Source organism: Leishmania infantum, chromosome 23 (assembly GCF_000002875.2).
Source record: "Leishmania infantum JPCM5 genome chromosome 23".
Taxonomy (NCBI): Eukaryota; Euglenozoa; class Kinetoplastea; order Trypanosomatida; family Trypanosomatidae; genus Leishmania; species Leishmania infantum.
Genome location: NC_009407.2, coordinates 20,479 through 46,557, shown reverse-complemented (window position 1 = coordinate 46,557; position 26,079 = coordinate 20,479). Strand labels below are relative to the sequence as shown.

The following is a 26,079-nucleotide window of genomic DNA, read 5'->3' as shown; positions in this document are numbered from 1 at the left end:
GACAACAAGACGAGGACGGAGGCTCTTTCGTACGTGGGCGAGGAGAGAACGTTCTATCGCACACTGCACACCCTCATGTGCCTTCAGTGCTTATTGCTCGCGGTAGCTGGGCCTGTCGGTGCGTGTGTCATCAAGCACACACACACACACACCACCTAGAGTGCATTGCTCGTCCCTCTTCTGTCCTTGGTTACGTGCCCTGTTCACATACGCGGGCTGTCGCTTGCATTCGTCTCGTTTTCCTTGTTACGTTTTCTTCCATCGGCGAACGCTCAGCGCCACTATATCGCCGCTGGCCCCGCTGTGGAAAGGCATACACTCAGCGACAGACCGAAGAGACGACGTGTGCAGCCGTGACTTGTCGGTGGGTAAATGCGGGGGCGGGGGAGGGGGAAGGGACTACTCCAGCGTTGCCAAAATGCTCGAAGGATATGGCGACTTGACGGCGCACGGCGCCGGTGCCACTTTGGCCGTAGCGTTTTGCGGTGCGGTGCCTCTCGCAAGCACCGCCGTGCTGCACTTCACGACCGTCACAGGAGAGTACAGAACGAAGTCCGCGCCCACCTGCATGCGAGATATCTGCTCCAACGTGTGAATGCCCGAGTAGACACGGCCAAAGACGACGTGCGTCTTGTCGAGCTGCGGCTGTGGAGAAAGAGTAATGAGAAGGCGACTGGCTGTCACAGCGCCGATGGTTGGCCTGCAACTCAGCAATCCTGCACCGACGTGCAGTAATGGTACACCATCTGGACTTCGCGCAGCGGCATCTACTTCGCTTGCTGTCGTCGAGTGGCCCTGCACCGTCTCTACCTCACCAAGCAGCGCGAAACCGCCCAACAGCTGGCGGAACGTTAACCGGCGCAGTTGGCCACTCCTCGCCAGCTGCCAGAACGAGTCGGCGCAGAAGTTGTTATAAAGCTCGATACTAAGAGCTCCTGCAGTGCTCTGCAGCTGCACCACGCGTGCCACTCGCTCCATGATCACCCACTTGCCACCTCTTACTTTTCTGTGAATGCGAAGATGTACTGTACGTCTGCGCTGCCGACTACGAAGAGGTGATTGCCGCTGTCACTCCGCGAGCACAGAAGAAGGCCCCACAAAAAGCGCACGCACCCGGACAAAATACCGCCCTGCACGCCCTCTGATGCACCGCCCCTCTATGCGACACTTTACAGCGCCCTTTCGTCGCTCACTGCACCACAAGAACGAGCACATGCGAAATCCGCAAAACACGACAGGCACCGTGAAGAAGTCGATCCAAGAAAGAGGGAAACGTTTACATGACGAGAAGGCGTTAGGCCAGAGAAGCATAGAGAATGGGCACGAACATGCGCATGCGCCGTCGCAGACCAGCATCATAACACGTGCTCTAGAAAGCACACGCGCGACCCGAAGCAGTGTGAATGTGCCGCATGCCAGCATTACCATAGCTGCAGATACTACTCACCGACCGCAATATCGTCGCCAGTTTGCCAAACACACCTAACGCTGTTCTGAGAACCAGCTAAGAGACCGAATCAAGGAGGACAGCAGACACACTCCTACGCACTCCACACACCGGAGATCAGCCTTCCCTTTCCATCGGACATTGCGAGCATTACCTTACTCCACCCTAGTAAAAGCCAATTTCAAACAAAAAAAAAAGAAATTCAACCCGGCAGTAACAGTCGCAGCTCATTGATCTTGGTTGGAGATTGGAAACAGTAAGGTCATCTCGCACGCCGCAGCGCACATCACCTGTAGCAAAGATGTTTCATTAGAATCACAGCCGCGCAGCACCAGCACCAGCGCCGCCAGCGGATCTTTGGGGCGTTTCCCACGCTAGGGCAAACCGGTTTCGACCAGCGCATTCGAACCCCATCGCACAGCTGCGCAGCACACCCCAAGCGGCACCATTCTCTCGTAGGACTGTCCCGCGTGCACGGCACCAGTTCACCGCGAACGACCTTTTGGTCCTTCTTCGCCAGCGCACCAGCAGCGCAGCAGGTCGTAGAGCAGTCACACACGCGCACGCACATCACGCACACCGCAGCGCACAGCGTCAGATGCCAATAGTCATAGTAGTAGTATTGTTCCTCGTCAGTGGAGTCCGCATTGCAGAATACACGCATCATCATTCACGCGCAGCAGCGAGGCGGTGCTTGCAGACGAGGGGGGAGAGGGGCAGAGCCGGGGGAGTGCGCAGCGCACGCAGCGACAGCTCAGACACGGGGGACACAATCGACAGTCGTTGGGTTCAGACAGTGACTTTGGTTTTGACTCAGATGTCCTTGATCGTAATCATGTGCCACGCGCACGCACACACACACACACACGGACACAGGCACGTCTCTGCGCAGGGCCCCGTGTGCCACCAAGCACGCAAAGCCCGGAGCGCGCGCGCAACAGTCGCAGCTCATTGATCTTGGTTGGAGATTGGAAACAGTAAGGTCATCTCGCGCGCCGCAGCGCACATCACCTGTAGCAAAGATGTTTCATTAGAATCACAGCCGCGCAGCACCAGCACCAGCGCCGCCAGCGGATCTTTGGGGCGTTTCCCACGCTAGGGCAAACCGGTTTCGACCAGCGCATTCGAACCCCATCGCACAGCTGCGCAGCACACCCCAAGCGGCACCATTCTCTCGTAGGACTGTCCCGCGTGCACGGCACCAGTTCACCGCGAACGACCTTTTGGTCCTTCTTCGCCAGCGCACCAGCAGCGCAGCAGGTCGTAGAGCAGTCACACACGCGCACGCACATCACGCACACCGCAGCGCACAGCGTCAGATGCCAATAGTCATAGTAGTAGTATTGTTCCTCGTCAGTGGAGTCCGCATTGCAGAATACACGCATCATCATTCACGCGCAGCAGCGAGGCGGTGCTTGCAGACGAGGGGGGAGAGGGGCAGAGCCGGGGGAGTGCGCAGCGCACGCAGCGACAGCTCAGACACGGGGGACACAATCGACAGTCGTTGGGTTCAGACAGTGACTTTGGTTTTGACTCAGATGTCCTTGATCGTAATCATGTGCCACGCGCACGCACACACACACACACACGGACACAGGCACGTCTCTGCGCAGGGCCCCGTGTGCCACCAAGCACGCAAAGCCCGGAGCGCGCGCGCAACAGTCGCAGCTCATTGATCTTGGTTGGAGATTGGAAACAGTAAGGTCATCTCGCGCGCCGCAGCGCACATCACCTGTAGCAAAGATGTTTCATTAGAATCACAGCCGCGCAGCACCAGCACCAGCGCCGCCAGCGGATCTTTGGGGCGTTTCCCACGCTAGGGCAAACCGGTTTCGACCAGCGCATTCGAACCCCATCGCACAGCTGCACCTTGCAGAGAAGAAAATGAAGAGAGTGCTCATGTTCAGTTGGCCCACGTGTTGCAGGTCGCGCTTGTGCACTGTTGCTGTTGGTAGCATTGGGGGGCGTGCGTGAGCCCTTGATACTTGGCTTTTGCGTATTCACTGATTAGTCGAAGTTTAGTGTTGCCACGTGGAAAGGGTGAACGGATACGGAGGGCATACGATACTATTTCGTGAAAGGAAGGCTGAAGGAGGCAATGGAGTGAGTGAGAGGAAGACCGAAGGAAACGTTATAGTGTGCGTTGAAACGGCAAGAGTAAAAAAAGCTGCACACGTGGTGCGTCACAGGATCCGTAAGGCTCTCTAACGACTGCGTGGTGGGCATCCTAGTCAACAGAGGCGCTGTGCGAAAAGGCCGTATCGCTCATGCGGCAGGCACCATGTCCCGTGAATGCTGCGAGGGAGTGGCGAGGGAGTTACTTGCAGCTTGGCAAGCAGTTCTGCACACCGTCAGTTCAGGGCGTGCGTCTGCACTCTCCAGGTCATGGATTTGGCCTGGGGCAGTATACTGGCCATCGCGTTCGGGTGCCTGTTGCTTCTCTTCTTTCGAAGTGAGGGGAAAGAATGATGTGAGCGCCAACGGACCTCTGGCGGAGGGCGGCGATGGGAGAATGGCACGCGGGGGAATAGCACCGTATGAGCCCTGGAGAGAAGTGGAAACCCGTATTCTGAAGAGCGAGTAGAGGAGGGAGGCGGCGAGCTCTTCCGCGCTGGTGAAATGGTTCTGGGAAGACGTCCAGTCAGGGACCTCGTGTACGTGTGTCCCTTAGTGCGTTGGATGCGTGTGACAAGTCGTCAGTGCTATGAGCTGTCGAGCCCCGATGTGGGAAACGAGATGTAGTGTGCAGTACGGTTAGCGAGCCCCACCACAAAGCTGAGTTCCTCGGCAGACGCTGCGAGGCACGTGACGGGGGCGTCAAAGACAACCTCGTGCAGCCATCGGAAAGACCAGAGCGGCGCCTCGGAAGACGGTGTCTCGCCGGTAATGGACTGGGAAGCCGCCACGCACCACAGGGAAACTGTACCGTTGAAATGCCCCATGAGGACCAGATTCGTGAACGCGAAGGAGGAGCAGTTCGCGAACAGCAGCGCTGTTATGCGCGAGTCGGCTATCCGCGCCGCGTACTCGGGAGCGGCCGACATGAGGAGTGCGTCCACCTTCAGCTGTGTGAGCATCACACCAGAGGCAGAGAAGATGACAAGGGAGTTTGCTTTGGCGGCGTAGTACAGGCCCGTGTGGCTGTCTGCGGAAATGGCCTTCACGGCGGTGCTGTCGGCTTGGGTGGCAAAGGACGCGGCGAAGGTGAAGTTGGTGGATAAGATGGAGAGATGCCAACCAGACACCGCAGAAACCCGCTCGTACGCCACTAGCAAGTTGCCTTCGTCGAAGAGGTGCAGACTCGACACCGGGCCTGCCTCCTGTAGCACCGCAGCAATGGTGGAGTCAAGCACCGCCACAATGAAGAAGCGATGCCGACAACTCTCGCGGCTGTACACGATCACCTTTCCAGAGTCTGTACCCACGCACACGACACTGCCACGCACAGAGGCGCACAGGCAACGGACGCAGCCGCTGCCCGACGATCGCACTTGTGGTATGGTCGCCAAAACGCGGTCCCTTCGTGCGGTGGTGCACACAATGCTGTCTACGTCGCGATCGTAGGTGAAGAGGAGCGGCGGCTTTGCCGAGCCCACGGCACTCAATCTGTCGCATAGAAAAAGCGTGTCATCGGCAACAAAAGCTGTGAAGATGCCGCCTTCGCACTTTCCCACGACCTGCGCACTCAAGCACGGCCGCGACGTGATGTCCGTAACGGCCTCCAGCATATACGCTTGTGTAGTGCGCACCCGCAGCGCATCTTTGCGGGCCGGGTGTGCCTCTTTACTGAACAGCTGAAGCGGCGTCTGGCCGAAGTTGTCGGCAGAGGCGACAATCGACTTGCGCTCCTCCTCCGTGGCGGCGTGGTTTATAGCACGAACGACTCCCTCCTTGTAAGACAGAGGACTGAACACGTTGATCGCCTCCACAGCCCCTTGCCCGACCTGGTTGCAGCCAAAGATAAGGTCGATCCACCGGTGCAGCTGTTGGCTCACGGCTTCGCTCTCGAGAGACAGCGCATTCATATACACAAACCGCGCAGCGCTCCCACCACACCACGGCGGCAGCACAACATCGCCCAGCGCAGCGCCGTCGCTGCGGGTACCGAGGCACACATCGTTGCGGTTTTCCAGGAAATCGGAAACGCGAAAGAACTCGGGAATGAGCTCCTTCACATCCCCCCTGCTGCGCCCACTACCATTTGCCCACGCTTCTGCAACGCTGTGGAAGAGCCGATCGGCGATGTCCAGCCTGCCGCCCTGGAAGCGAATGGCGCGAGAGGTGAACGGCTGTAGGCGAATAAGGTAGTACAACACAATAGCGGCAGTGCTGTAATGCGTGCCGTAGTGGTATGGCGGGTCTGCCACCGGGTCGCAAGCTATCCACTCCGCGTAGCGCGCCTGCAGCTGTTTTGCCTTCAACTCGTTCAGCGCCCCTACCGGCTTGGTGAGATCGCGGTAGGCGCTGGCATCCCCAAGATCGAGCATGCTTTCCGTGTATCGACTCAGGACCCACGGCATCACCGGATACTGGCCGAGGTTCGCCGTAGTCCGCGACGCCGCGTCGTTTAAAACGCGCAGGTACATGTAGTTGCTGCACTCCCGCCGCACCCACCGCCGCGTCCAGATGCCCAGCTTCACCAGCTTCTCGCTCATCGAGTGTGCAGCGATGCCGGACATGAGAGGGTCGGAGTCGCTGTCGAAGTACGCGAAGAGCCTGTCACGGGACGCCTTTGAGAAGGACAGCTCGTCGTCCAATAGTACGAGAAAGACACACTTGCCCGACTCCAGCACCACCTCCAGCCCGGCCGAGAGGTGTTGAAAGAGGCGCTGATGTACGGACGTGATACTGCCGAGCGGGAAGCGCCACACCAGTGCGTTGCTTCCTTTGGCAGATTCGGTTTGCAACTGGCGGTAGTACTGCGAATAGCGGAAGGCGGCCTGCGACGATGTGCTGCCACTACCTTTGCCTTGTCCCGAAATGAAGAGCCGGAAGGCCTGCTGCAGTAGAGACGGCTTGGCGTGGGAGTGCTGCGAGGCGGTGTGCACTCGCACCTGCTCCGCAAAAAAATCGCCTGCTGGCGTGACCACGCTGCAGGTAACGACAAGCAGCTCTTGCCGCGTAAGGATGCAGGTGCTAATGTAGCTCTCCGTGCCCAGCACAAGGTAGGCGTTGCTCACAAACACAACCGACCCGCTCGGTCCACGGCCGGCCACCTTTGCCACCAATTCGCGAGCGTTGGGGCGCAACATCAACGCTGGACCTTGCGCTTCCTGCCGCCGCAGAGGCAAGCATACAGGCGGCGCGTAGCGGATATAAAAGCTGAGCGGGTCACTGGCAACCTCGTCCACGTTCTCCGTCACGTAGCGGCGAGTTTGACCAACAGCTCCGTTGTCATCCATCGACCACTCGCAGCACACAGCAACCTCGGCATCGACAGCGGCGCCGCCGCCGTTGAAAACGCAGTAGTGCGGGTATCGGCTCACAGTACACGCGAGCAGTGCCGGGTCGACAAAGGTAGTCGTCATAAAGGTGCCCTTCCACAGCTGCCAGTGCGCAGCCACCATAGCTGCCACATGACGTCGGCGGCGGTCCCACTCGGCGAGGGAGGAGGTCGTGTGACGCGTGATCAGCCGCAGGTGCTCGCCGCCATTAGCCATGACAAAGGCGTACGAGAGTCCCATATAAGACTGAAGCAGCTGCGCAACCTCGGCGTGGTGTTGCCGCATCCAAATCGTAAACGCTTCTGGAGACGCGATGGGTGGCAGTAGTAGATCGAAGCCGTTGTGGAATGTGTCCACCTCCGGCGAACCGCACACAAAGAGGGAGGCCACAAAAGTGTTCTTCTCATTCGCGCACAGCACCGCCTTCCACACCACCGCCATTTTTCGAATGGCGGGGTGGCTGTCGTCGACGATGCTGTTCCACAGGCACACCGTCACCTGAAGCAGCCTGCCAACGACGACCTTCAGCAGCTCCATCGCCGGCATCGGGTAAGAGAAGAGCATGTCAGCGCAGCTGTACGCCATGTCCACGACTACACCCACCTTGGAAGCGTCTAGCTTGTAAAAGGAGGCACTCGTCACGTACATGAACCACTCAAACAGTGCCGTGCGCGCACTCTTCACCACCATGGCGTCGCATTCCAACCGAGCCAGCAAAAATCGGTAGAAGGCTGCGATCGCCGCCGGCGGAACGGCGCCTCCGCTGACAAGGCGGTCCAGCATGTACTTGCCCAGCTCGACGGCGTTGCGCTTCACCGCCGCGGCGCTGACGTCGGACGCGCCGCCAACCGCCTGCTCCGACGCCTTGAGCCACACAAAGCAGAGGAACGCTTTTCGAGCGTCCTCAGCATGGTTGCCGGCGCCCTTGACCTCTGCCGACAGCGCGCGGTGAAGAGACAGCACGTACTTGCTCATGGTCGTGCGGCCTCCCGCAATAGTGAGAAAGCTGGCGTTCGACGCTCGTGATCCGGCATACGTAAGGAAGAACATCATGCACGCGTCGTACACCTTCTCCATTCCCTCCGTCGGGCCCATCGAGTCCAAACCGAAGCTGCGCGCCTCGTACGTCGTGGGGTCTGGCAGCACCTCCCATTGCTCCTCCTCTTCCTCCTCGTCCACGTCGGTAGAAGCCCCACTGCTGGACGCTGCCGTGTCGTCTTCCTCCTTCGCACGAGCTCTGTTTGGCAACTCGACGCTCGCCCTCGGCTGCGCAGAGATCGGCTCCTTCGAGCACAGCGCCACAAGCACCGGCCACATGAGAAAATCACACAAGTTGGCCGAGTTGTTGCTCTGGTAGAGGGACTTGCTGAGCGCTCTCGAGAGATGATAGGACTGGGTGAGCCAATCAAGCACTTCGCACACCAAGCTCTTCAGCGTGTCGATAGAGGCCGTGTACTGCACAACCGCCTCCAAGCACGCCACGGACCCGCCAGCCTTCGCCCCTTTCTTGTCGCAGGCAGCTTTTTTCAGGCGGCGCACCGCTGCAAGTGCGAGTCGAACACGTCTCCAACGGCCAGCCGATGGTGAGGTATTGCCCGCCACAACACGGGTGGCCTCAGCGGCTGCAGCACTGAAGTAACCGCGAACTGTCACTTCCTCCGAAGTCACGGGGGTGCCGCGCAGCAGCAGCTGGCACTGGGCCTTGAGGAGGTGCAGGATGAGCACCAGCAACCCCTCCATCTCTGTTTTGCCACTCCATCCCGCTGTGCTGTAGACCGCATGGGACGAGCTCGGCGCCCACACGTGGCCCATATAGCCCTGCACAAGGACGTCCATCAGCTCCCGTTGGTGGCAGTGCGGCTCCATCGCCCTCGAGATGCACTCCGCCTTTGTCGCCGAGCACGCTTCACGGAAAGGCTTCGCGTTCAGAAAGCAAAGCACAAAGAGCCGCAGCGTCAGTGTCGCGGTGACGGGATGGGAGCTGCCCGAGAGCATCGCCGTGAACCACCAGTCCGGCACAACCGAGACGAACGTGGCGAGAAAGGCGCCGTTGCCGTTATTCAACGTCATCTCCAGCACCTCGTTCAGGCAACGAAGAAGCATGTTCCGAGCCAGCACGAGGTACACACATGACGTGGTGGCCAACTTGCTGCCCAGATGGCTCTCCACCGTGCTGGTCGCTCCGTCTTGGCTCGGACCTGGAACGGTGAGCACTGCTGCCATCAAAACTCGCTCCATCAGCTCCTCCGTCGCCTGGCTGGTGAGCAACACACATTTCACCAGTTCGATCGCCGTTACGAGCCGCGGAAACGCCACGTATTCGCGCAGAAGACCTAGCACAAAGCCGTTAACGAAGTCCGCCATGAGAAGGCGTGCTGTGTTGAGCCCAGCCAACGCGTTCGACGGCGATACCAACTGCCGCAACGTCGCCATAATGGTCATCCAGGAGTCATCTGGTAGATTTGAGAGCAGGCGCCAGTTAAAGAAGATGTGCTCCAGCGGCAGCAGGTTCGACAGCAGCTGCCCATCCACGGCATGCCCGTGCTTGTCGCGGTAGCGTACCGTTTGCATGCACAGCTGCAGGAGCTGTGTGACGGCGGTGGCGTGATGCAGGTATATCTGCGGATGGCAGGTGGCGTGCTCGGCAAACTGCACCATGAACCGTTGCCAGTTCAGTGGAAGCATGTCTGCCTTTTTGATTAGATTCAGCACGCGCAGCAACTTGCACGCCGTCTGCTGAACCGCTGCGAGGCCTGCTTCTATTCCCTCCGGCGAGGAGGCAGAATTGTCCGTCTCCGTCGCAGAGTCCCTCTCTCGCTCTGCGGCGAGCACACCGGCAGAGACGCACCGCATCCACCGCATCCACTCGTAAAAGGCCCCGTTACACAGGAGCGCGTCAACACTGGTGGTGCGGCTGTCGCGGGGAGGACGGTAGTACCCGTGAAGGCACAGCACAGACATGGCCGGCGCAGCGAGGTTGCGGAGTGCCCACTGCTTGTTGTTCAAGTATCCGAACGATGTGTCGATTTGCTCTATAGCAAACGCGTGCACCTGCACAAGGGCCATCGTGGGAGGAAAGGCCAGTACCACGCACTGCTCCCGCAGAATCGACTCCAGTGAAGCGCTCTGCAGAGATGCCTCCAGGGTCCGCACGACCTGGTCGCAGAGGCACGGTGCGTGCAGGTCGTACACCTGCTGTCCTGCGCTGTCCCACACTTGGCCAGACGGATAGGGCCCCATCGCGTAAAGGGAACTAATCTGCCGCAGCGAGGCACCGCAGCCGTAGAGCTGAAAACTGATGAGACGCAAGGTTGCTTGCGTGCTTGGGGTGTCTTGCGGGGATCCGATCGTGACTTCCACCTCGCGGCTCAGCAGGGACGGGAGGGATGCGGCCACGGCGGCGGCCGTCTGCAGCCCTCCGGCGGGGTAAGGGCACCCGTTGCATGCCACCTCCACCCCATCAAAGTACATTTTCAGCTGCGACGCAAACATCTTGCCGCGGGCATGCGATGTGACCACATGAACCCACCGCTGCTCCGGCAGCGCGGGCATTTCAATCACCGTCACGTCACCGTCAAGGTCGCATCGATACAAGCAGCACTTGCGCTGGGTATGCGCCACGAGGGACAAGCACACGTGCCGCCCCATCGCATCCCACTCTAGCTGCCACAGCACCACACGCCCCTCATGCCGGCCAGAGGGCATGGGATCCATGTAGACCCACATCGCAGCAGTATACGCATCCAGCGGCGGCCACACAACACCAGAGGATGTCACGAGCCCCTTAGCACCGCCGCCCTCGCCTAGGTGAATGTAGTCGTTGTAGTGGTGCGGCACTTCTCCGGTGGCGACACTTTCGGCAAGCCCCTCCAGCCACACACGCTGACACTTCTGGACGGTGGCTAACGTCGAGGCGCGTGTGAAGAACAGCGGCAGCAGCTTCGGATCGTACACATTCGAGACGCATCGAATCCACGTGAAGCGCTCCCAGCGTACAATGAAATCTGCCACGTACGAGTTCGGCACTGTCACGCCGGAGTGTAGCATCAGGTACTCCATCGCATCCGTCCCGCTCGCTGCATCGGTGTGCTGGTCTGTGAGCATCGTATCCACCATGTGGACCAGCAGTTTCACTGGGTAGAGCATTTCAATATACGGTTCCTCCATCACGGCAAAGGGGCCAAAGTGCACAAAACACGGCGCCGACCACCGCTCCTTCATCTCAGCAGGCTCGGTAAAGTACCGCTCGGCCATGGCCAGACTCTCGCTGGAGCGCAGCACCCCTGTGCAAAGATCTATCATGCTCTGAACATGGTCGCAGTTGGCCGGCAGCGTGCCCACCGTGCGCTCCACCAGTTCCCACACATCACTGTAGTTGACGAGCGTCAGCAACAAGCTGAGACAGCAGCCGAGAAGATGGCGATCGACCGGCGGGTGCTGACTGTGGCTCTCCACATCCTGCATGAGAGAGAGGCAGAGTTCGATGCAGTTGTGCGGCAAAGACGCTCGGTTGTACCGGCCGCAGGAGTGTAGGAGCAGCACTAGAGTGGAAAGAAGCGGAGTCGCCATCGACGTCCACGCGTCCGCATCCGTGGCAGACGCGATTTGTTCGAGAAGAACATCGCAGAAGAGATTCGTTTTCATCACCAGCCCCACAAAGGCGTCGCGCAGCAGCACGGCGGTGTGTAGCTGGCCCGACTCAAGCGATGCCAGCATCACCTGCAGCAGCGAGGCACAGCAGTTGTCGCTAATAAGCGAGTCCGCCGCCTCCTTCGACCCCAGCACGACCTTCGCCAAGACAGAGAAGTGCTCCGCAAACGTCTCCAAGCCATCGGCGCGCGGGTCGACTGCGAGCTGCGACAGGCAGTGTACGCAGGCCTGCACTACACCAAGCGCCAGCGACATGGCGACGTGCGTGCTGGCCCTGGGGCACCAATCGATGAAGAAGACCACCACTGCCAGCCGCTGCTCCGGCAAACAAAACCGCCCGCAGCGAAGATGATCCAGAATCGCTTTCAGGAATTCGCCGACCTCGCCCTTGCACGGGAGCTTGCCGACGAAAGCCATCAGAGAGCACAGGTTTGAAGCCTCAAAGCGTGGAGCACTCTCAGCACAGATCGAGAGCACGAGCCCTAAGAGCGCCGCCGAGACGCCCCTCATGAGGAGAAGCTGAAAAAGCTGCTGCCCACACAACTCTGTCATTTGGCTCTGCGTGCTGAGAACGAACAGGCGCGCCAGCGATTCAACGGCACCCTCGCAGTGAACACCTAGCGGCGTCTCGCGTTGCTCAGAAGTACCCCACGAGCCCGCGATGCGCTGCTGCATTCTGCCTACCGTCGCGGGAAGGATTCGGAAAAAACTGCTGCCCAAAGAAGACGTGTTGGATGGCCGTCGGCTCGACACGTCAGGCCGCTCTGCAAGCGCTAGCACACGCAGACTCCCCACCACGCGATGTAGGGCGGGCATGCCGTCCTCACCGACTTCCTTTTCAAGGTTCAGCACGGTCGCCGTGATGACGTCGAAGTTCAAACTTTCTACCGGCGAAAATCCGATGAGTTGCTTGGCGTAGATGATGTTCTCTAGGAAGCACGCAAAGCAGTTGAAAGACCACACCGCAGCGGCTGAGGTGGAAGGGCGCCGCTGCGACGAGACCAGTGCGCCCTCCATCACCCTCAGCGTCTCAACCACCGTGTCCGCGTCGAGGACGTTTGGGAGCTGCTGGTGGAGAATACTGCTGCTCGCCTCGGCAGCCTCGACCCCGGCTTCCTCTGGCGCAGAAAAGTACGTCACTGCCGTCCTAGCAACACTGGCAACGCGTTCCGGAAGAATGGCCTCGAGCATCGAGCGTCTCGTCAGCTCTTTGTGCCGGCAGGACACGACGGCGCTGACAAGCTGAAGGAGGCGGGCGTCAGTCTGGGCGACCGCATCCCAATCAGCGGCATCCCTCTCTTGCGTTTGAACTGCGTGCAAGAGGCGGTTGTGAAGAACGAGGGCTAGGGCGACAACGTTGAAGTTGCCGAAGTTCTCGTAAGCGCTGGCTAGCCGTCCCACCTCCGTGTTCGAAAGAGCGTCATCGCCGATGAGAAGACGCAAGGCTTGGGAGAACAGCCGCACGGTTGCGAGTGTCGCTAAAGTTGGGACCACTGTGGCGTCCTCGTCAGTTAACCGGCGCGCGAGAGTAGCGAAGTCTCTGCATAGCAGCCCTAAAAGAGCGGCGCCGTCGCCGAAGAGAGCCCGGAACGCTTGCGACTTGCGTGAAGTGAACGTTGGAACAAACACAGAGAGAAACGCGCTCACCTTGTCATTGTGTTGCGCCGCAGTAGGTGGGGTGCACCGCGCATCCAGCCAAAGCCGCTGCAGCTCGGAATTGACGGATGATTGCATGCTGAACCGGTGGTACGAGGGGTGGGCCTGCAGCACCCTTCACAGACATGCCGACGGCCTCCAGAACAAAAAACCAAATCTGCAAGTGAGAGATACAGAGAGAATCAAAAACGATCAAAGTTAGGCTCCGACTGCATCACACAACACTGCCATGTAGCCCCGGCAGCGGTTCCCACATACGCACGCGCACGCCGATAGCCAGACGAGGAGCGACGCACCGTTATAAAGGTAGCGTGCGTGGAGAAAGTCACCGAAGCCAGCCAGATAGAGAGGAGAACGCGACAGGAATAATGCAGGAATGAAAATCGAGGAGGTCTGCTGGCATTCATAGGGTACTCCGACACTTATGATGTGGCTGCAGCCGTGATAAAGACACGACGCAACTGTACCATGACGAAGGCCCATCGCATGCCACTCTCCTACGCCACAATGAGGCACACATCTTGTAAGAATAGTCAAGCGCTACAGCAAGGAGAGTCATGGCGCACGCAGGTGAGAGTGCCTGCCCCTCCATTAAAGGGGAGGGGATATTCGAGCAAGTGAGCCACGTTCGGATCTTTGTTCAGCGTTCGGCCTTGGCTTATTCGGTGAATTTTCACGTCTTTGTTCGAATGCGGCTTGGGCCTTCGTCTGTGTGTCTGTGTGTGGTATCGTCTCGTGCCCGTCCGTCTCCTCTTACACTCGAAGCAGAAGATATAGAGCAATCAACTTGTCCCAAAAAGCACGTGCACACACACGCTCGCGCGCCTGAACGCCCTCTCGCCTACTCCTCCGCGAGGCTCAGCTTCCACATAAACGAACGAAACGCGACGGCATATGCAGAGCGGCAGAGCGGCAGAGCAAGAAGAGAAAGAGCAAACGCGGGCGGAGATACAATCAATGGGCGGGGAGAAAAAGCGAAGGAGTAAAATAGTGAACCGCAAAAACAGCAAAATGGGAAGAATGGTGCAGCCAAGCCGAAGAAAAACAAAACAAAAAATACACATCCAAGAGATATATGCGGGAGGCGAGAGACATACGCACACGGAACCGAAGAAAAACAATGGCAACGGAGGACGAAGCCGGTAAGAGAGAAGGGGAGACAGGAAAAGGAAAAGCACATCTGAGAAGAGGAAAACACCAAAAACAGGAGAGCTTTGTGCTTCTCCCTTACGGCAGCATCTGCCTTTATCTTCCACGGCCCGTGCACACGCACACACACGCACACCCTTCACCGTTTCTCTTTATTCCTCGCATCCTCCCCCGCTCCGCCCTCATCCCTACTCACCTTCATACTCGAATATGTTTTCCGAAGCGCGTCGATTCTTTTTCCGAGAGACAGAAACACGCGCACACACGCAGTCGCCTCTTTCACCCTCCTTACCTAACTATGCTGCTCGTCTGTTTTTCCCGTTTTTTCATTTCTGTTTCTCTGCCCCCCCTCCCGGTTCGGCAAAGTAGGGTGGGGAGAGAGACGCAGAGAAAGAAACAGGGTAGGAAGCAGAACGTTAAAGGGAAAAGGGTGAGAAGACATCAAGGCGAAAGCGGCGATGGGTGCAAAGGCCGGCAACGAGGCGGCAGGAGTGGTGGTTGAGGAGGGGCGAGGACGGAAAAGGGTGCGGGGCGCCGACTATCACACTGTGGAGTGGAAAGGAAGCGGCTTTACTCCTTCGCATGTTTCCTTTCTGTTGTCCATTTGCCGTGGTTTTTGATTGGCTGTCTCTTTTCGGCTTCTGTATTTTCCCCTCTCAAAACAACTCAGCGAACGCACTTCTGGATGCAACTAGGATCGCCCTTCGGCCTGGGTACATGTACAATCACGGAGAACTTTTCTCATAGTATGAAACACTCGAGGGCATCGCGTATGATAACAGCCCTTTGGCTGTCGGAAGTTTGCTTTTCTCTCCCTTCCTTTCTCCTGCACGTCCTCTGATTTTTTTCGTATCTTCCGCTCGATTACAGGCATCGTGCTTCCAGAAGAGTAGAGCCATTCGCATCCCCCTCTACACACACAAAGAACGCGTAGAAACAAGCAGATGCGCCACGCAACCAATGCTAAACACTCACATATTCGCCTGTTACAGAGAAGATATGCCGTAACCGGTTTGTGCGCGTTTGCGTATCCGCGCATGTGTGCGACTGTATGCGCTACCTTCATGGCATCTGAAAAAAAGATAGCGAGAAGGGAAGCGCCGAAAGTAGAGAAACAATGTCGTCTTCGCTCCTATACGGATACTGCAAGCGCCGTGCGTGCGTTTTTATTTCTCCAGCTGCTTGCTTCATAGCTCAAGCATTGCTTAGTACGGCATCGTCTGCCCTTTTCTACTCCTGCCAGCACCCACACCCACACATGCATACGGAAATGCATAGAGAGGTGCATAGGTCGGCAGTTCGACAGACGCTGTCGAGGCGGAAGCGAACGAGCACCGGTTGAAGCAAGTGCATGCATACAAGTATTGCGAAAAGAAAAGGGGGTTTCCAGTCTCTCTCTAAGAGAGGGAGAGATCTAACTGCTAATATCAAAGACAGAATGAGAGGAGAAAGCAAAGGCAAACAAAAGGAAAGAAGACAACACCCGTAACAAAGGCAAGCCAACGCAAGAACAGACACCAGAAAAGAAAGAAGAGCAGACGGGGAAAACGGAAGGGTGTGTGTATGGGGCAGCGAGGGGGAGGAGAGAAGGAGACGGAGAAAGCGTGAAGAGGAAAACAGAAGGGAGATGGGTTGGCAGACCAAAAAGGTAGGTTAGGATGTGTTTTGTCTTTCAGGATGCTCATCAGCTGAGCGAGGCGATACAATAAGGAAGGGCGGAATGAGAGGCAACAACCGAAGAACAAACAAAGTGAGAAACAAGAGAGGGAAGGATGATAAAAGAACGACCGAGAGAGTGTCATAGGTGCTACACTTGCACTGACGTGTCGCTTCACAGCCATTCGTCGTCCTCCCGCGCACGATCACGTGCAGACAGCGTTGAGAGCCATCCCCACCATCCTCTTTCCTACCATTCACCTGCCACTGCTGAGCATGTGCGTGTAAGTAACCGCGTGTGAGTGCATGTACGTGGGTGCCAGTACCGCTGTATCCGGTTTCCCTTGTCGCCCATGATATGATACCCAACGGATCACACACACCGGCAAAAAGGAAGTACACTAAACGCATTCGCCGCGCACCATGAAGCACCGCGCATGCCTCGACGTCGATGCAGCACTACATGATGATCCCAGGCTCGAAGCGGTGCTCGCCGACATCCTTGTTGGGGAGCACTTTGGTGCCGATGAGAATCACGCCATCCTTGACCTCCACGTCATCGCCCAGCACAGATATGTCCTTGATGTGGCACCAGCTGCCGATACGGTTGTTCCAGCCCACAATGCTGCGAGACACCATTGTACCCTTGCCGACCTTGGAGTTCTCCAAGATGGCAGCATTATCGATGCGGCACGACTCGCCAATAACGCAGTTGGCGCCAATCGAAGCATAGGGGCCAATCACGGCGCCATCGCCGATCTTTGCGGAGGGGTCAATCAGAGAGGCGCCGATCACAGTGAAGCGGCCGCCACGCTGGTGTTCCATGTCCTCCGTGTGTAACTGCTCCGTTTCGCGGTTCCCATGAACCAAGGACGGAATGAACTTGGTCATACCAAGGATGTAGTCCTTGGGCTGGCCGACATCCATCCAGAAGCCCTCCAGGTTGAATGCGTAGAGCTGCCCCTCCGCGGCCATCGCAGGGAAGATCTCCTTCTCGATGGATGTTCGGCGGGGAGGAATGCGGTCCAGGATGCTCTTGTTGAAGATATAAATGCCGGCGTTGATTCGGTCCCCAAGAAATCTGCTCGGCTTCTCCACAAACCGCTCGATCTGGTAATTCTGCGGCGAGTAGACGACGACACCGTACTTCTCCCACTGCGTCACCTGCGAGACCATGATGGTGCCCTCGCCGCCGTGCGCCTTGTGGAAGTCCAGCAGCTCCTGCATCGGAAACGTACAGGTGACATCGGAGTTGAGCACAAAAAAAGGCTTGTCATCCTGCATCAGGATATCGCGGGCGAGTGCAAGCGGGCCGGCCGTGCCGAGCGGCTCCTCCTCGACGGAGAACACGAAGGAAACACCAAGCTTCCGTGACCACTCGTCCATCTGCTCCTTCATCGCCTCCGGCCGGTACGCCACAGCTAGAATCACCTCCGTTACGCCGACCGCCTTCAATGCCTCGATTTGGTGAATGATCATCGGCTTGTTGCAAAATGGGACGAGGGGCTTCGGCGTCGTCAGCGTCAGCGGACGGAGCCGAGTGCCAAAGCCGCCGACCAGAATCACTGCCCGCATTCCCTGGCCATCGGATGCAGACATCTTGTTGGTTGAGATAAGGAAGCGCTTCTTGGGGCTGGGGAACGAGACGAGGGAAGACGGCTCACACACACACACACACTCAGAGAGATGCAGTGATACTACTTTCGATCGGAGAACGGAGATAAAAGACGGTAAACCTATGTCTCTTTCTTCAGTTGTTTCTGTGGGCGTCGAAACAATGCAGCCGCGTGTGAAGCCCAAGAAAGGAAGACGGTGATAGAAAGCGAGAATTGCCGATGGAGAGTCGTGTGCGCATGACTATGTCCGGCGTTGTGCGTGTGTGTGTGTGTGGGGGGGGGGAGGAGTTGCACAGAGGGAAAAGCAAGCACATTCATGGTGTGGTTGAGATGCACGGTTGTTGTAGAGACCCCGCGCGCCAATGTCGTCGAGCAGAGAGGAAAGGAAAGGCAGTAGGGGAGCATTGCAAAGAAAATGGAGACAGGGCGATGCCGAGGAACTTCACTGCTGCCACAGCACAAAAGAGTAGCAGCTAGCGTCCATTGAAGTTGAGTCGTTGTGCAGATCGCTAAAGGAGGATAGACGTTGCTGATGATGTATCACCTCACCTCTGCACCCGTACACAGTTGCAGCAGAGTTATGTCTCGTCTCTCCATCGCACGGCTCATCCCACACCACCTAGAGGTGTGAGGGTGGACTACATGCCCGCAACCATCCTCTCCGGCGGCATTAATATGCTAGCCTTTGGGGTAGAGGAAGGGCTTGCTCACATATGCGTTGCGTCAGCGAGTGTGAGCTTGACACATTTTCGAAAGCGCAATTCGTCCTCCCTTCTATTCTCCTACACCTCTGCACGATCGACGGACGTTCACCCGTGGGATGCTTAAGGGGCACGTGCAGCGCGCGAAAAGAGATGCGATGATACGATGGAGCAGGAAAAACAGCACACACAAGCACACAAAGAAAACAAATGAGCGACGAAAAGTGCACGAACGCGAAACTAGAACACGTAGAGCAGGTACTGGAGTAGCCGCGCATGTTCACATGCATCCGTACAACGGTAGCGTTCCTTGTGCGTGAGGGCGGCAGAATGTGTAGGGATGCGACACCATCGATTTCCGTGCTGGCTTTGATGTGTCCGTGGACACGACGCCGAGCCGACTTGGGAAAAACCCCGCGATGTTACGTGCACATGCATGGATAGGATGAAAAGCAGCGACAAAGTGCGGCACCAATCACCCCAAGTGAAACATCACGGTGAGGGTCGAGAGGGTGTCTAGCCGGCGGTTCCCCACATTCCACGTTGCACCGTGTTCGACCTCGACAACGGGCAGGTGGTCAGCTGCCACAAGTCACAGAGTTCTCTATTAGCATTCATGCACGAAGAGCCGGCGCGCGAGGACTACTGTGAGGAGGAAACTTTCCAAACGTAGAGCCGAAACGGATCCACCACGATTGAATCAGCAAGCACAAACCCTTCCTGGAGTGGCATTTCCTCGAGATCGACCTCCATTCGGTCGGAGCGCGCGACACTGCCGCAAAGAAACACTGCATCGTTGTCGTGCCGTGGCATGAGAGCGCTGCGCGCCGTTGCAAGCCCGGCTTTGAGAGTGCTGCTGAAGTAGAAGACGTCGCTACCCATGACAATGTCAAAGGAGTCCACACCGCACTCCAGCTTTATCTGCGCCAGCTGATCTTCCCTTCCCCACTGCAAGACAGCCACGTTGCAATTGCGGTAGCCGTTTCGCGCCACCGACTCAAGCACGAGGGCGAGGGAGACGGGCGAACAATCAGTCAGCACCACCTGTCTGGCATGCTGCGCGACCGTGAACCCGAGAACGCCAGCCCCACACCCAAGTTCCAGCACGCATTTGCCTTGAAACATGTCGCTGTGGGAATGGACCCATTCGCACATGGGATAGGCAGCCGGCCATATATACTGCGGTATGCTGTCTGAGTTCAACAATGCTACAAAGTCCACGTTCTCTGGTGTACTTGGACCGCAGGTGGCGCCGCGCTGGCGAACAAGCATCTGGTGGCGCCCCGAAGGTGTAGAAAAGGGCACATCAACCCATGCATAGCGGCAATCCAGCCGCACTAGCTTCCGCAACGCCTCCACATTTGCGTACTTGTGGTCGTTGCAAGCACCAGCAAGCGCATTGCGTTGGCCTCCTCCGGTTCTCATCACGCTGCAGCCTAGCACCAGTGGAGCTTTTCCTGAATACCACCGGTGCGCATTCCAAGCGAATAAAGCGACTCCGAGAGAACTCCAGCGTTGACGCGACAGGCGTGTGCACTGAAGAACGAAGTATGTGTGTCCGGGTGTTTGTCTGTGTGTGGAGGGAGAGGGGGAAAGGGGTGTGGGCGACAATGTCGCCCCTTTCTTCCACTGTCTCACCCGCAAGTGAGAAAACACTAAACACAAATTGCGACTGCGGGTGTCATGGATGTGGAGATCCCGACATGAGAACGGAGTGAAAGAACAGAGATAGGAGGGCTCCCCTCAGCGGAAGCGAAAACGAGCGGGGCGAATGGGCTTGTTGCACCATATCGCCCTCACATGCACCATGGAGGAGGTGGCGGTAGTACTTGGAGATGTAGCTGCGACCGAAATGGAAAGCGTCATAAATCCTCTACAATTTTCAGATACACGTGTGCGGGAAGACAAGCTCCTCTGTTCCTTGCGTTGTCACCGCGCACCAGGCTGTGCAGCCCGGAGGGAAACGTCACTGTCATGTAAAAGAGCTGCCCACCGCCACAGCCACTCTCCCTAAAGTACAGTCCTCGTTCAGCTACGCGCCGATCCGAGTGAGCGCACAGCCACTCACATACTTTTCTGCGCATGTGTACGTGTGTTCCTGTTTGCACTTTTTGTGTGCACTTCCGCGTTTGTGTTGATGCGAATGTCCATCTCCGCAACGGCATTTAAGCGCAAGCCAAAGATACGGCGCAGACTCGCCAGTCCTGCAGTAGCATCCTACGTCCCGCTCGGCACGTACCTTCATGGCGAGAAGGCGCGCTCCGCCTCATACCAGCCGCGGAAAATTCGCCTCGTTAATCTCCGGAAACTTCGCCAGCGGTTGGAAGTTCGCCGTGTCAACGTGATAAGACGCACCCCCGGCACGGCCGCGGGAGTCGGCGCCGCCACCACCACCTCGCCTGCCATATCCGCCACCGCCCCTTTCATGACCTCGCCAACCATCGCCGCCGTAAGAACCGTCCACACCGCGGCCGCCCCGACCTCTCCGGCCTCCCCCCCTGCCGTGCTCGCCGGCACTACCACGCTCCCCATAGTTGCCGCCTACTTGCTGGGCGCGGCCGCCACCGCAGCCGTTGTGAGAATAGTTGCCGCGAATACCGCTGCGCTCGTTCGCGTGGTACGGTGAAGCTCCACCTTGATACTCTATGTCAGCCGGGGCACCGCTGTGCGCCACACTACTGCGATAGTGGTGCCCCACCTCCAGCGGAGCAAAACGAGGCGCCCCATCGAGGCCGTTGCTCGTCTGGTAGCCAACCTCTAGTCGGCGACGGTGAGCGAGGAAGTCCTGCTTCAACTGATGCACCTCACCACCGAGCAGGGAGACGTTGCTTTCGGACAAGATGATGCAGCCGTTGCGCACCTCGGCGTCCTTGTGAATGAGCACCTTCTCACCGGGGGTTGGGATTCCCTGAAACACACGCAAGGTAGAGAGTTCCAGTGCTGGGATCTCGACATTTCCGTCAGTCAGCTGCAACCTCAGCAGTCGTTTGCTGGAGTTCCGCTGAAAGGCCGCGTTGAGAATGGCTTCGTCATCAGAGACGTCCGCGCAGGGCCGCAACGGCTGCGTCGCGTCTCGTGATGCGTTGATTTGCATGACAACAGCATTGGGAAGGGTAGCAGAAACCTGGGCACCGATGCCATAGGGCAGCAGGCTCGTGCCGCAGATGTCGCGCAAATTCTCCCAAAGCGATTTCTGGTACAGTTCCAGGGAGGTTATCGACGCCTTCGCCTGCACGCACCGTTCGATGTAGTCAGACGACAGCGACAGCGAGTACTTTTCCCTCACTTCATCGGCGAGTGCTGTCATTGTGCCGTGACTAAAGGTGGTCACACGATACGTGGCAACCTGCAGCAGGGAAAAAATAGTGGAGGTGATATATTCGAGCTGCACCATGGAGCAACGACTCGCATGTGCCCCGTTGCGAGAAACCAAAAAGAGAGACGGAAAAGGAGATGAATGCGTGCAGAGATCCTTGCATGAGAGACGTGCTGCACCTATGAAGGAACACGCTGAGGCTTACGGTGAAAGTCCCTCTGTACGAACAGAATCCGCTCGTCATCCACGGCCTAGATTTGAGTCCTTCGTACACGATCAAGCGGCAGTAACAGCCACCACTGACGCCGGCGGCCCACATAGTCTCTCGCCGCGCGCGTGCACTCACACGGAGAGCGCGCGAAAGAGAGAGAAACACAAGTAGCCGGGGAAAACGTTGCGGAGTGCTTTAGTGTCATCGGAAAGACTACAGCGAACTTTGCGCTAAACGTGAGATATAAAAGGGCAGAGAAGACAAGGCAGCAGAGGGGCTGTTGACTTTCGCACGCTGCGCTGCCTCTTCGCCGTCTTTTACGTGGTGTCCCATCCGTCTTTCTTCTCCGCTCCAGCCCCACCCCGCCAGAAGCACGAGAGAACACAGCGAAAAGATGAAGACAAGAAAAAACAAAGAAGAGGCGAGAAAGAAAACGTGGCGTCCATGTAACATACGCACATCAATACAAACACTTGCGCCGTGCAGCTGGCATCGTCGAGGGAAGTGAAGATGACGACGGCACACATGATAGATGGACATCGATGCAGAAAGAGGGTCGAGGTACTTCAAGGGCCACACATATGCGCGTCCGTATCGCACTCGAACTCGCATGGACGGGGAGGCAATGCGAGAGCCACTGCACACTTGCATTCCGCTCCCTTCTCACGCTTGCAAACTATGGAGCCCACTCCCAGCTGGTTCCTCGATCAGGAAAGGAGGTGGTGTAATGCACACTGCTGCACGTCAGGGTATCACAGCTACCTACCGAAAAATAATGGGGAAAAAGCTGCCATTCCCACTACCGGTTCAAAACAAGCGCTTCCTCCCTCCTCATTCCCATCCTCCATCTTCTAAGTTGGAACTAAACTCAGCAATGGAATACGTATGGGGGGGGGGGCAACGACTCTCTCGATATGCGACGAAACCACACTAAGCACTGGAGATGTGGGGGGAAAGCGGGGTGTGCTCGATAGAGGAGGAAAAAGAGGCCAACAAACAGGCACACTCGCTCCTGCGTCGTTCATGTCATTCACTTGAGCCACCGCTGCCCTCAGTCCGTCCCCCACTTCAGCCTCGCCGCCGCCTTGCCGCGGCGCTCGCCCCAGTTACTCGCCTTCTCCGCCCCCCCCCCCCCCACCCACCACTGTGTGTACGATTCCAGTTGCAGCACGCACTGTGAGGGTGCCATGCCGAGGACGTACATGGAAGTCAATGCATAAAAGAGAAAAAAAAGTACAGTCAGCGTCACCACTGACCACCACGAAGGACGAGAAATTACATAACAACGAAAGTGAGAGAGCAAAGGTGCGCTCCCATGACCGCTGTGCCGCTACAACAACTCAAGTCGATTCCGCAGCACCGTGTTTTCCACAGCGAGCTGATCGCGCTCCGTCCGCAGCTGCGACCGCCGCCGTGAGTGGCTCGCGTACATGCTGCGCTGTTGCCTGTCCCTTCCACGGGCCTGCACTTGTGCGGAGACCTCGCGGGACGCGATGGCGTTCTGCAAGATCACAACCTTCCGTTCCATTTGCTCGATCTTGCAGTCATGCTCATCTAGCTGATCGTCGCGTTGCGCCACTGTCTCGCGGGAAAGCTCGAGTGCCGCACTCAGTTCCTCGAACTGGGCCAGCGGCACCTCCACTGCACCCTCTGGCACATCTTCCATGGGCTCGTCATCCTCCACCTCGGCGAAGACCTCACGAAGAAATCCGTTGACGGCCTCCAGCCGGGTCTCCAGCTGTCGCAAGCGGACCTCGAGAGAAAGGATGGACCTGGAGTTGCTCACGTTGGTCTCGCGCAGCTTGGAGAGGTTATTGTGCAACACCCTCTTTTCCCCCTCCAGTTGCCGGATGCACTTGTACTTGTTCTGCGTGTTTGCCACCGTCAGCACGCGCTCTGTTTTCTTTTGAATGCGCTCGTTACTCTTGACTTCCTCTATCAACTCCCTATAGCGCATGTTTGCCTGACGCAGCTCCTCCTCAGCCTCTGCGAAGCGCTCGTCCATATCCTCGGCAGCGTCAACCTTGGCCTGAAGCTCCTCAGCCTGTTGCTTCAGTCGCTCAGACAACTCCGAGATAGTACGCTGTTCTGAGGCCAGGGAGGAAAGCTGCCTCTTCTTTTCCTTGAACTCACTCTCCATGGCGGTTTCCGTGCGTGCAGAATTGCGGTCGACATCCCACCCAGTGGAGCGCTTTGCCTCCAGAAGCTGTTTCTCGGTGTTCTCCAGCGAGCGTTCCACCTCCTCCATCTGATGCGAAGTGACGTCAGCCTCGCTCTGGAGCTCCACCGTCTTGCGGTTCTCCAACCTCAGCGCATCCCCCAGCGCATTCAGCTCCGCTAGCGACTCGGGAGAAATTTTCACGCCACTTGCCACTCCCTCGCTGAGCTGCCTTTCCTTCTTTCGAATGATCATCTCGTTCATTGTGCGCATCTCCTTCAACAGCTCCTGCTCCTCCTTGGCGCGCTGGAGCTCCGCTTCCTTTCGCGAGACCCGCAGTTCCAAGTTTCGAGCTTCGCTTCGACGACGCTCCAGCTCCTCAGAGATCGACTGCGGCGAGTCTTCGCGCGGGACTATCGCTCCGTCTGACATCGCGCCTTTGTGAATGTGTTATTGTTGTGTCTGTGTGTGTGTGTGTGTGCACGCTTCAGTTCTTGCGACTGAACCCGACTAAGCGTTGTGGATATCGAGCAAAGATAAAAAAATGCTTTCTCTATACCGATGTATCAGAGAGTGACGGGCACCGCGAAGCAGGACCCGGCAGGCAGTTGCGAAACGAGATAAAAGCGAAAAGAGGAGAAAATATCATGGTGTATGTGGAGCTGCGCAGCAAAAACAAAACCTCTCATGCAGATACGCCGCCTATTCGCAGCGATCTCATGTGAACATGCACGCCATCAAACGGATGCCGTGTTTGCCATCATCACCTCCTGGCCTGGCCCTCCGCTGCTCACATAAACAACAAAGAGCCGGCACCACGTGAAGCAGCGGCGGTACCACAGAGGTGGACCAGTTTCAGCGGTGCAGCGATGCACTGCGCTGCCTCAATCAACAAAAAAAGGCAAGAACCGGGCACGCTTTCTTTGGATACCACAAAAAATCCATAAGAGCCTACAACGCAAAAGTATTTACAGGGTGGCACGTACAGCAGGAACGCGGCACATCAGTGATCAGGATATGGGTTGTCAGACAGCGTGCCTTGTCGCTGCATCAGGCGCACCCTCTCAAGACCCTCCTCCGCAGTCTGTGTGGAGATGGTGTACGCCTTGACAATCGACTCCTTCAACACCTTCGTCAACGCCATCTGGGTCAGGCCAACGCCATCGCTACGGCACATATCCAGACTAGGGTGGTACCCATGGATGTCGATACCAGCCACCTTGGGCCCTCGAATGCCGGTCATGATGTGCAACAGGTCGCGCGTAGAGAGACCTCCTGGCACGGGCGACTCCACGGCCGGTGCAAAAGCGGGATCTAATACATCAGCGTCAATGCTCAAAAAGACTGGATAGTCATTGCGGATGTCGCGAATGCAAAATAGACCCTTTGCATATATGGCTTGCATATCCATGTACATCACCTTGTGCTGCTTGCGGATCTTGCGGTCACCGGACGAGACACAGCGATTACCGATCTCGACAACACCCTTCAACAGGCCCTTCTCCAGCAATACACGAATCGGCTGTTCCGCCTTCTCCAGCGATGGTCTGGCAGAGCAGTGAATCAGCACCACCTCGCTTGACCGGAAGAGCCGCTTGTACGCCTCAACCATAGCTAGCGTCGCGGAGCCATCACCGCCGACGCTCACCGGGACGTAGCCCTTCTCCAGCAACTCTGTCGTGGCCTCTGTCATCGCCAGATACCAGTCATCCTTGCTGGCCTCGCTAGGCTCACCCTTGTCATCCAGCATTTCACCACACTGGATCACAGGGAAAAAAATGACTGTCTCTGGTGGACATTCCACAGGGCCGGGCTCATGGAAGGTCAACTCCGCATACATGTCGCAGTCTCGCGGGGACGTGTAGAAATGATTCAGAAGCTTCGTCGAACTCATGTGTGCTCCGCCCGAGCAGCCCATGAGAGCAACAGGTCCCAACTTGTTAGCCCAGTCCCCCGATCTCGGCGGCAAGGCCTTCACGCGTGAGAGGAACTTGGTGAACATGGCACGCTCTTTTGGCTAGGGGCATCGCACGGTGTGTTGCCCTGGGCAAAGAGGTCCATCGGCACTCACGTGT

General features: G+C 57.5%; 7 protein-coding genes across 7 annotated transcripts; all 7 read right to left on the bottom strand.

Moving 5' to 3' along the window:
- Nucleotides 1-399: 399 nt before the first annotated feature.
- CyP3 (putative cyclophilin 3) lies at nt 400-978 on the bottom strand (the record flags this gene model as incomplete). The annotated part of the gene is made up of 1 exon (XM_001465654.1): nt 400-978. One exon carries the CDS (start codon nt 976-978, stop codon nt 400-402), a length of 579 nt encoding a protein of 192 aa, XP_001465691.1.
- A 3,171-nt stretch (nt 979-4,149) lies between these two features.
- On the bottom strand, nt 4,150-12,732 carry LINJ_23_0130 (conserved hypothetical protein; the record flags this gene model as incomplete). The annotated part of the gene is made up of 1 exon (XM_001465653.1): nt 4,150-12,732. The coding sequence occupies one exon, from the start codon at nt 12,730-12,732 to the stop codon at nt 4,150-4,152; it is 8,583 nt and encodes a 2,860-aa protein (XP_001465690.1).
- A 3,729-nt stretch (nt 12,733-16,461) lies between these two features.
- GDPMP (GDP-mannose pyrophosphorylase) lies at nt 16,462-17,601 on the bottom strand (the record flags this gene model as incomplete). Its single annotated transcript, XM_001465652.1, has 1 exon — nt 16,462-17,601. One exon carries the CDS (start codon nt 17,599-17,601, stop codon nt 16,462-16,464), a length of 1,140 nt encoding a protein of 379 aa, XP_001465689.1.
- Nucleotides 17,602-18,961: 1,360 nt separating this feature from the next.
- On the bottom strand, nt 18,962-19,744 carry LINJ_23_0110 (hypothetical protein, unknown function; the record flags this gene model as incomplete). The annotated part of the gene is made up of 1 exon (XM_001465651.1): nt 18,962-19,744. One exon carries the CDS (start codon nt 19,742-19,744, stop codon nt 18,962-18,964), a length of 783 nt encoding a protein of 260 aa, XP_001465688.1.
- Nucleotides 19,745-20,585: 841 nt separating this feature from the next.
- Nucleotides 20,586-21,626, bottom strand: LINJ_23_0100 (conserved hypothetical protein; the record flags this gene model as incomplete). The annotated part of the gene is made up of 1 exon (XM_001465650.1): nt 20,586-21,626. The coding sequence occupies one exon, from the start codon at nt 21,624-21,626 to the stop codon at nt 20,586-20,588; it is 1,041 nt and encodes a 346-aa protein (XP_001465687.1).
- Nucleotides 21,627-23,176: 1,550 nt separating this feature from the next.
- On the bottom strand, nt 23,177-24,436 carry LINJ_23_0090 (conserved hypothetical protein; the record flags this gene model as incomplete). The annotated part of the gene is made up of 1 exon (XM_001465649.1): nt 23,177-24,436. The coding sequence occupies one exon, from the start codon at nt 24,434-24,436 to the stop codon at nt 23,177-23,179; it is 1,260 nt and encodes a 419-aa protein (XP_001465686.1).
- A 571-nt stretch (nt 24,437-25,007) lies between these two features.
- Nucleotides 25,008-26,006, bottom strand: LINJ_23_0080 (agmatinase-like protein; the record flags this gene model as incomplete). The annotated part of the gene is made up of 1 exon (XM_001465648.1): nt 25,008-26,006. One exon carries the CDS (start codon nt 26,004-26,006, stop codon nt 25,008-25,010), a length of 999 nt encoding a protein of 332 aa, XP_001465685.1.
- Between the last annotated feature and the right edge of the window lie 73 nt (nt 26,007-26,079).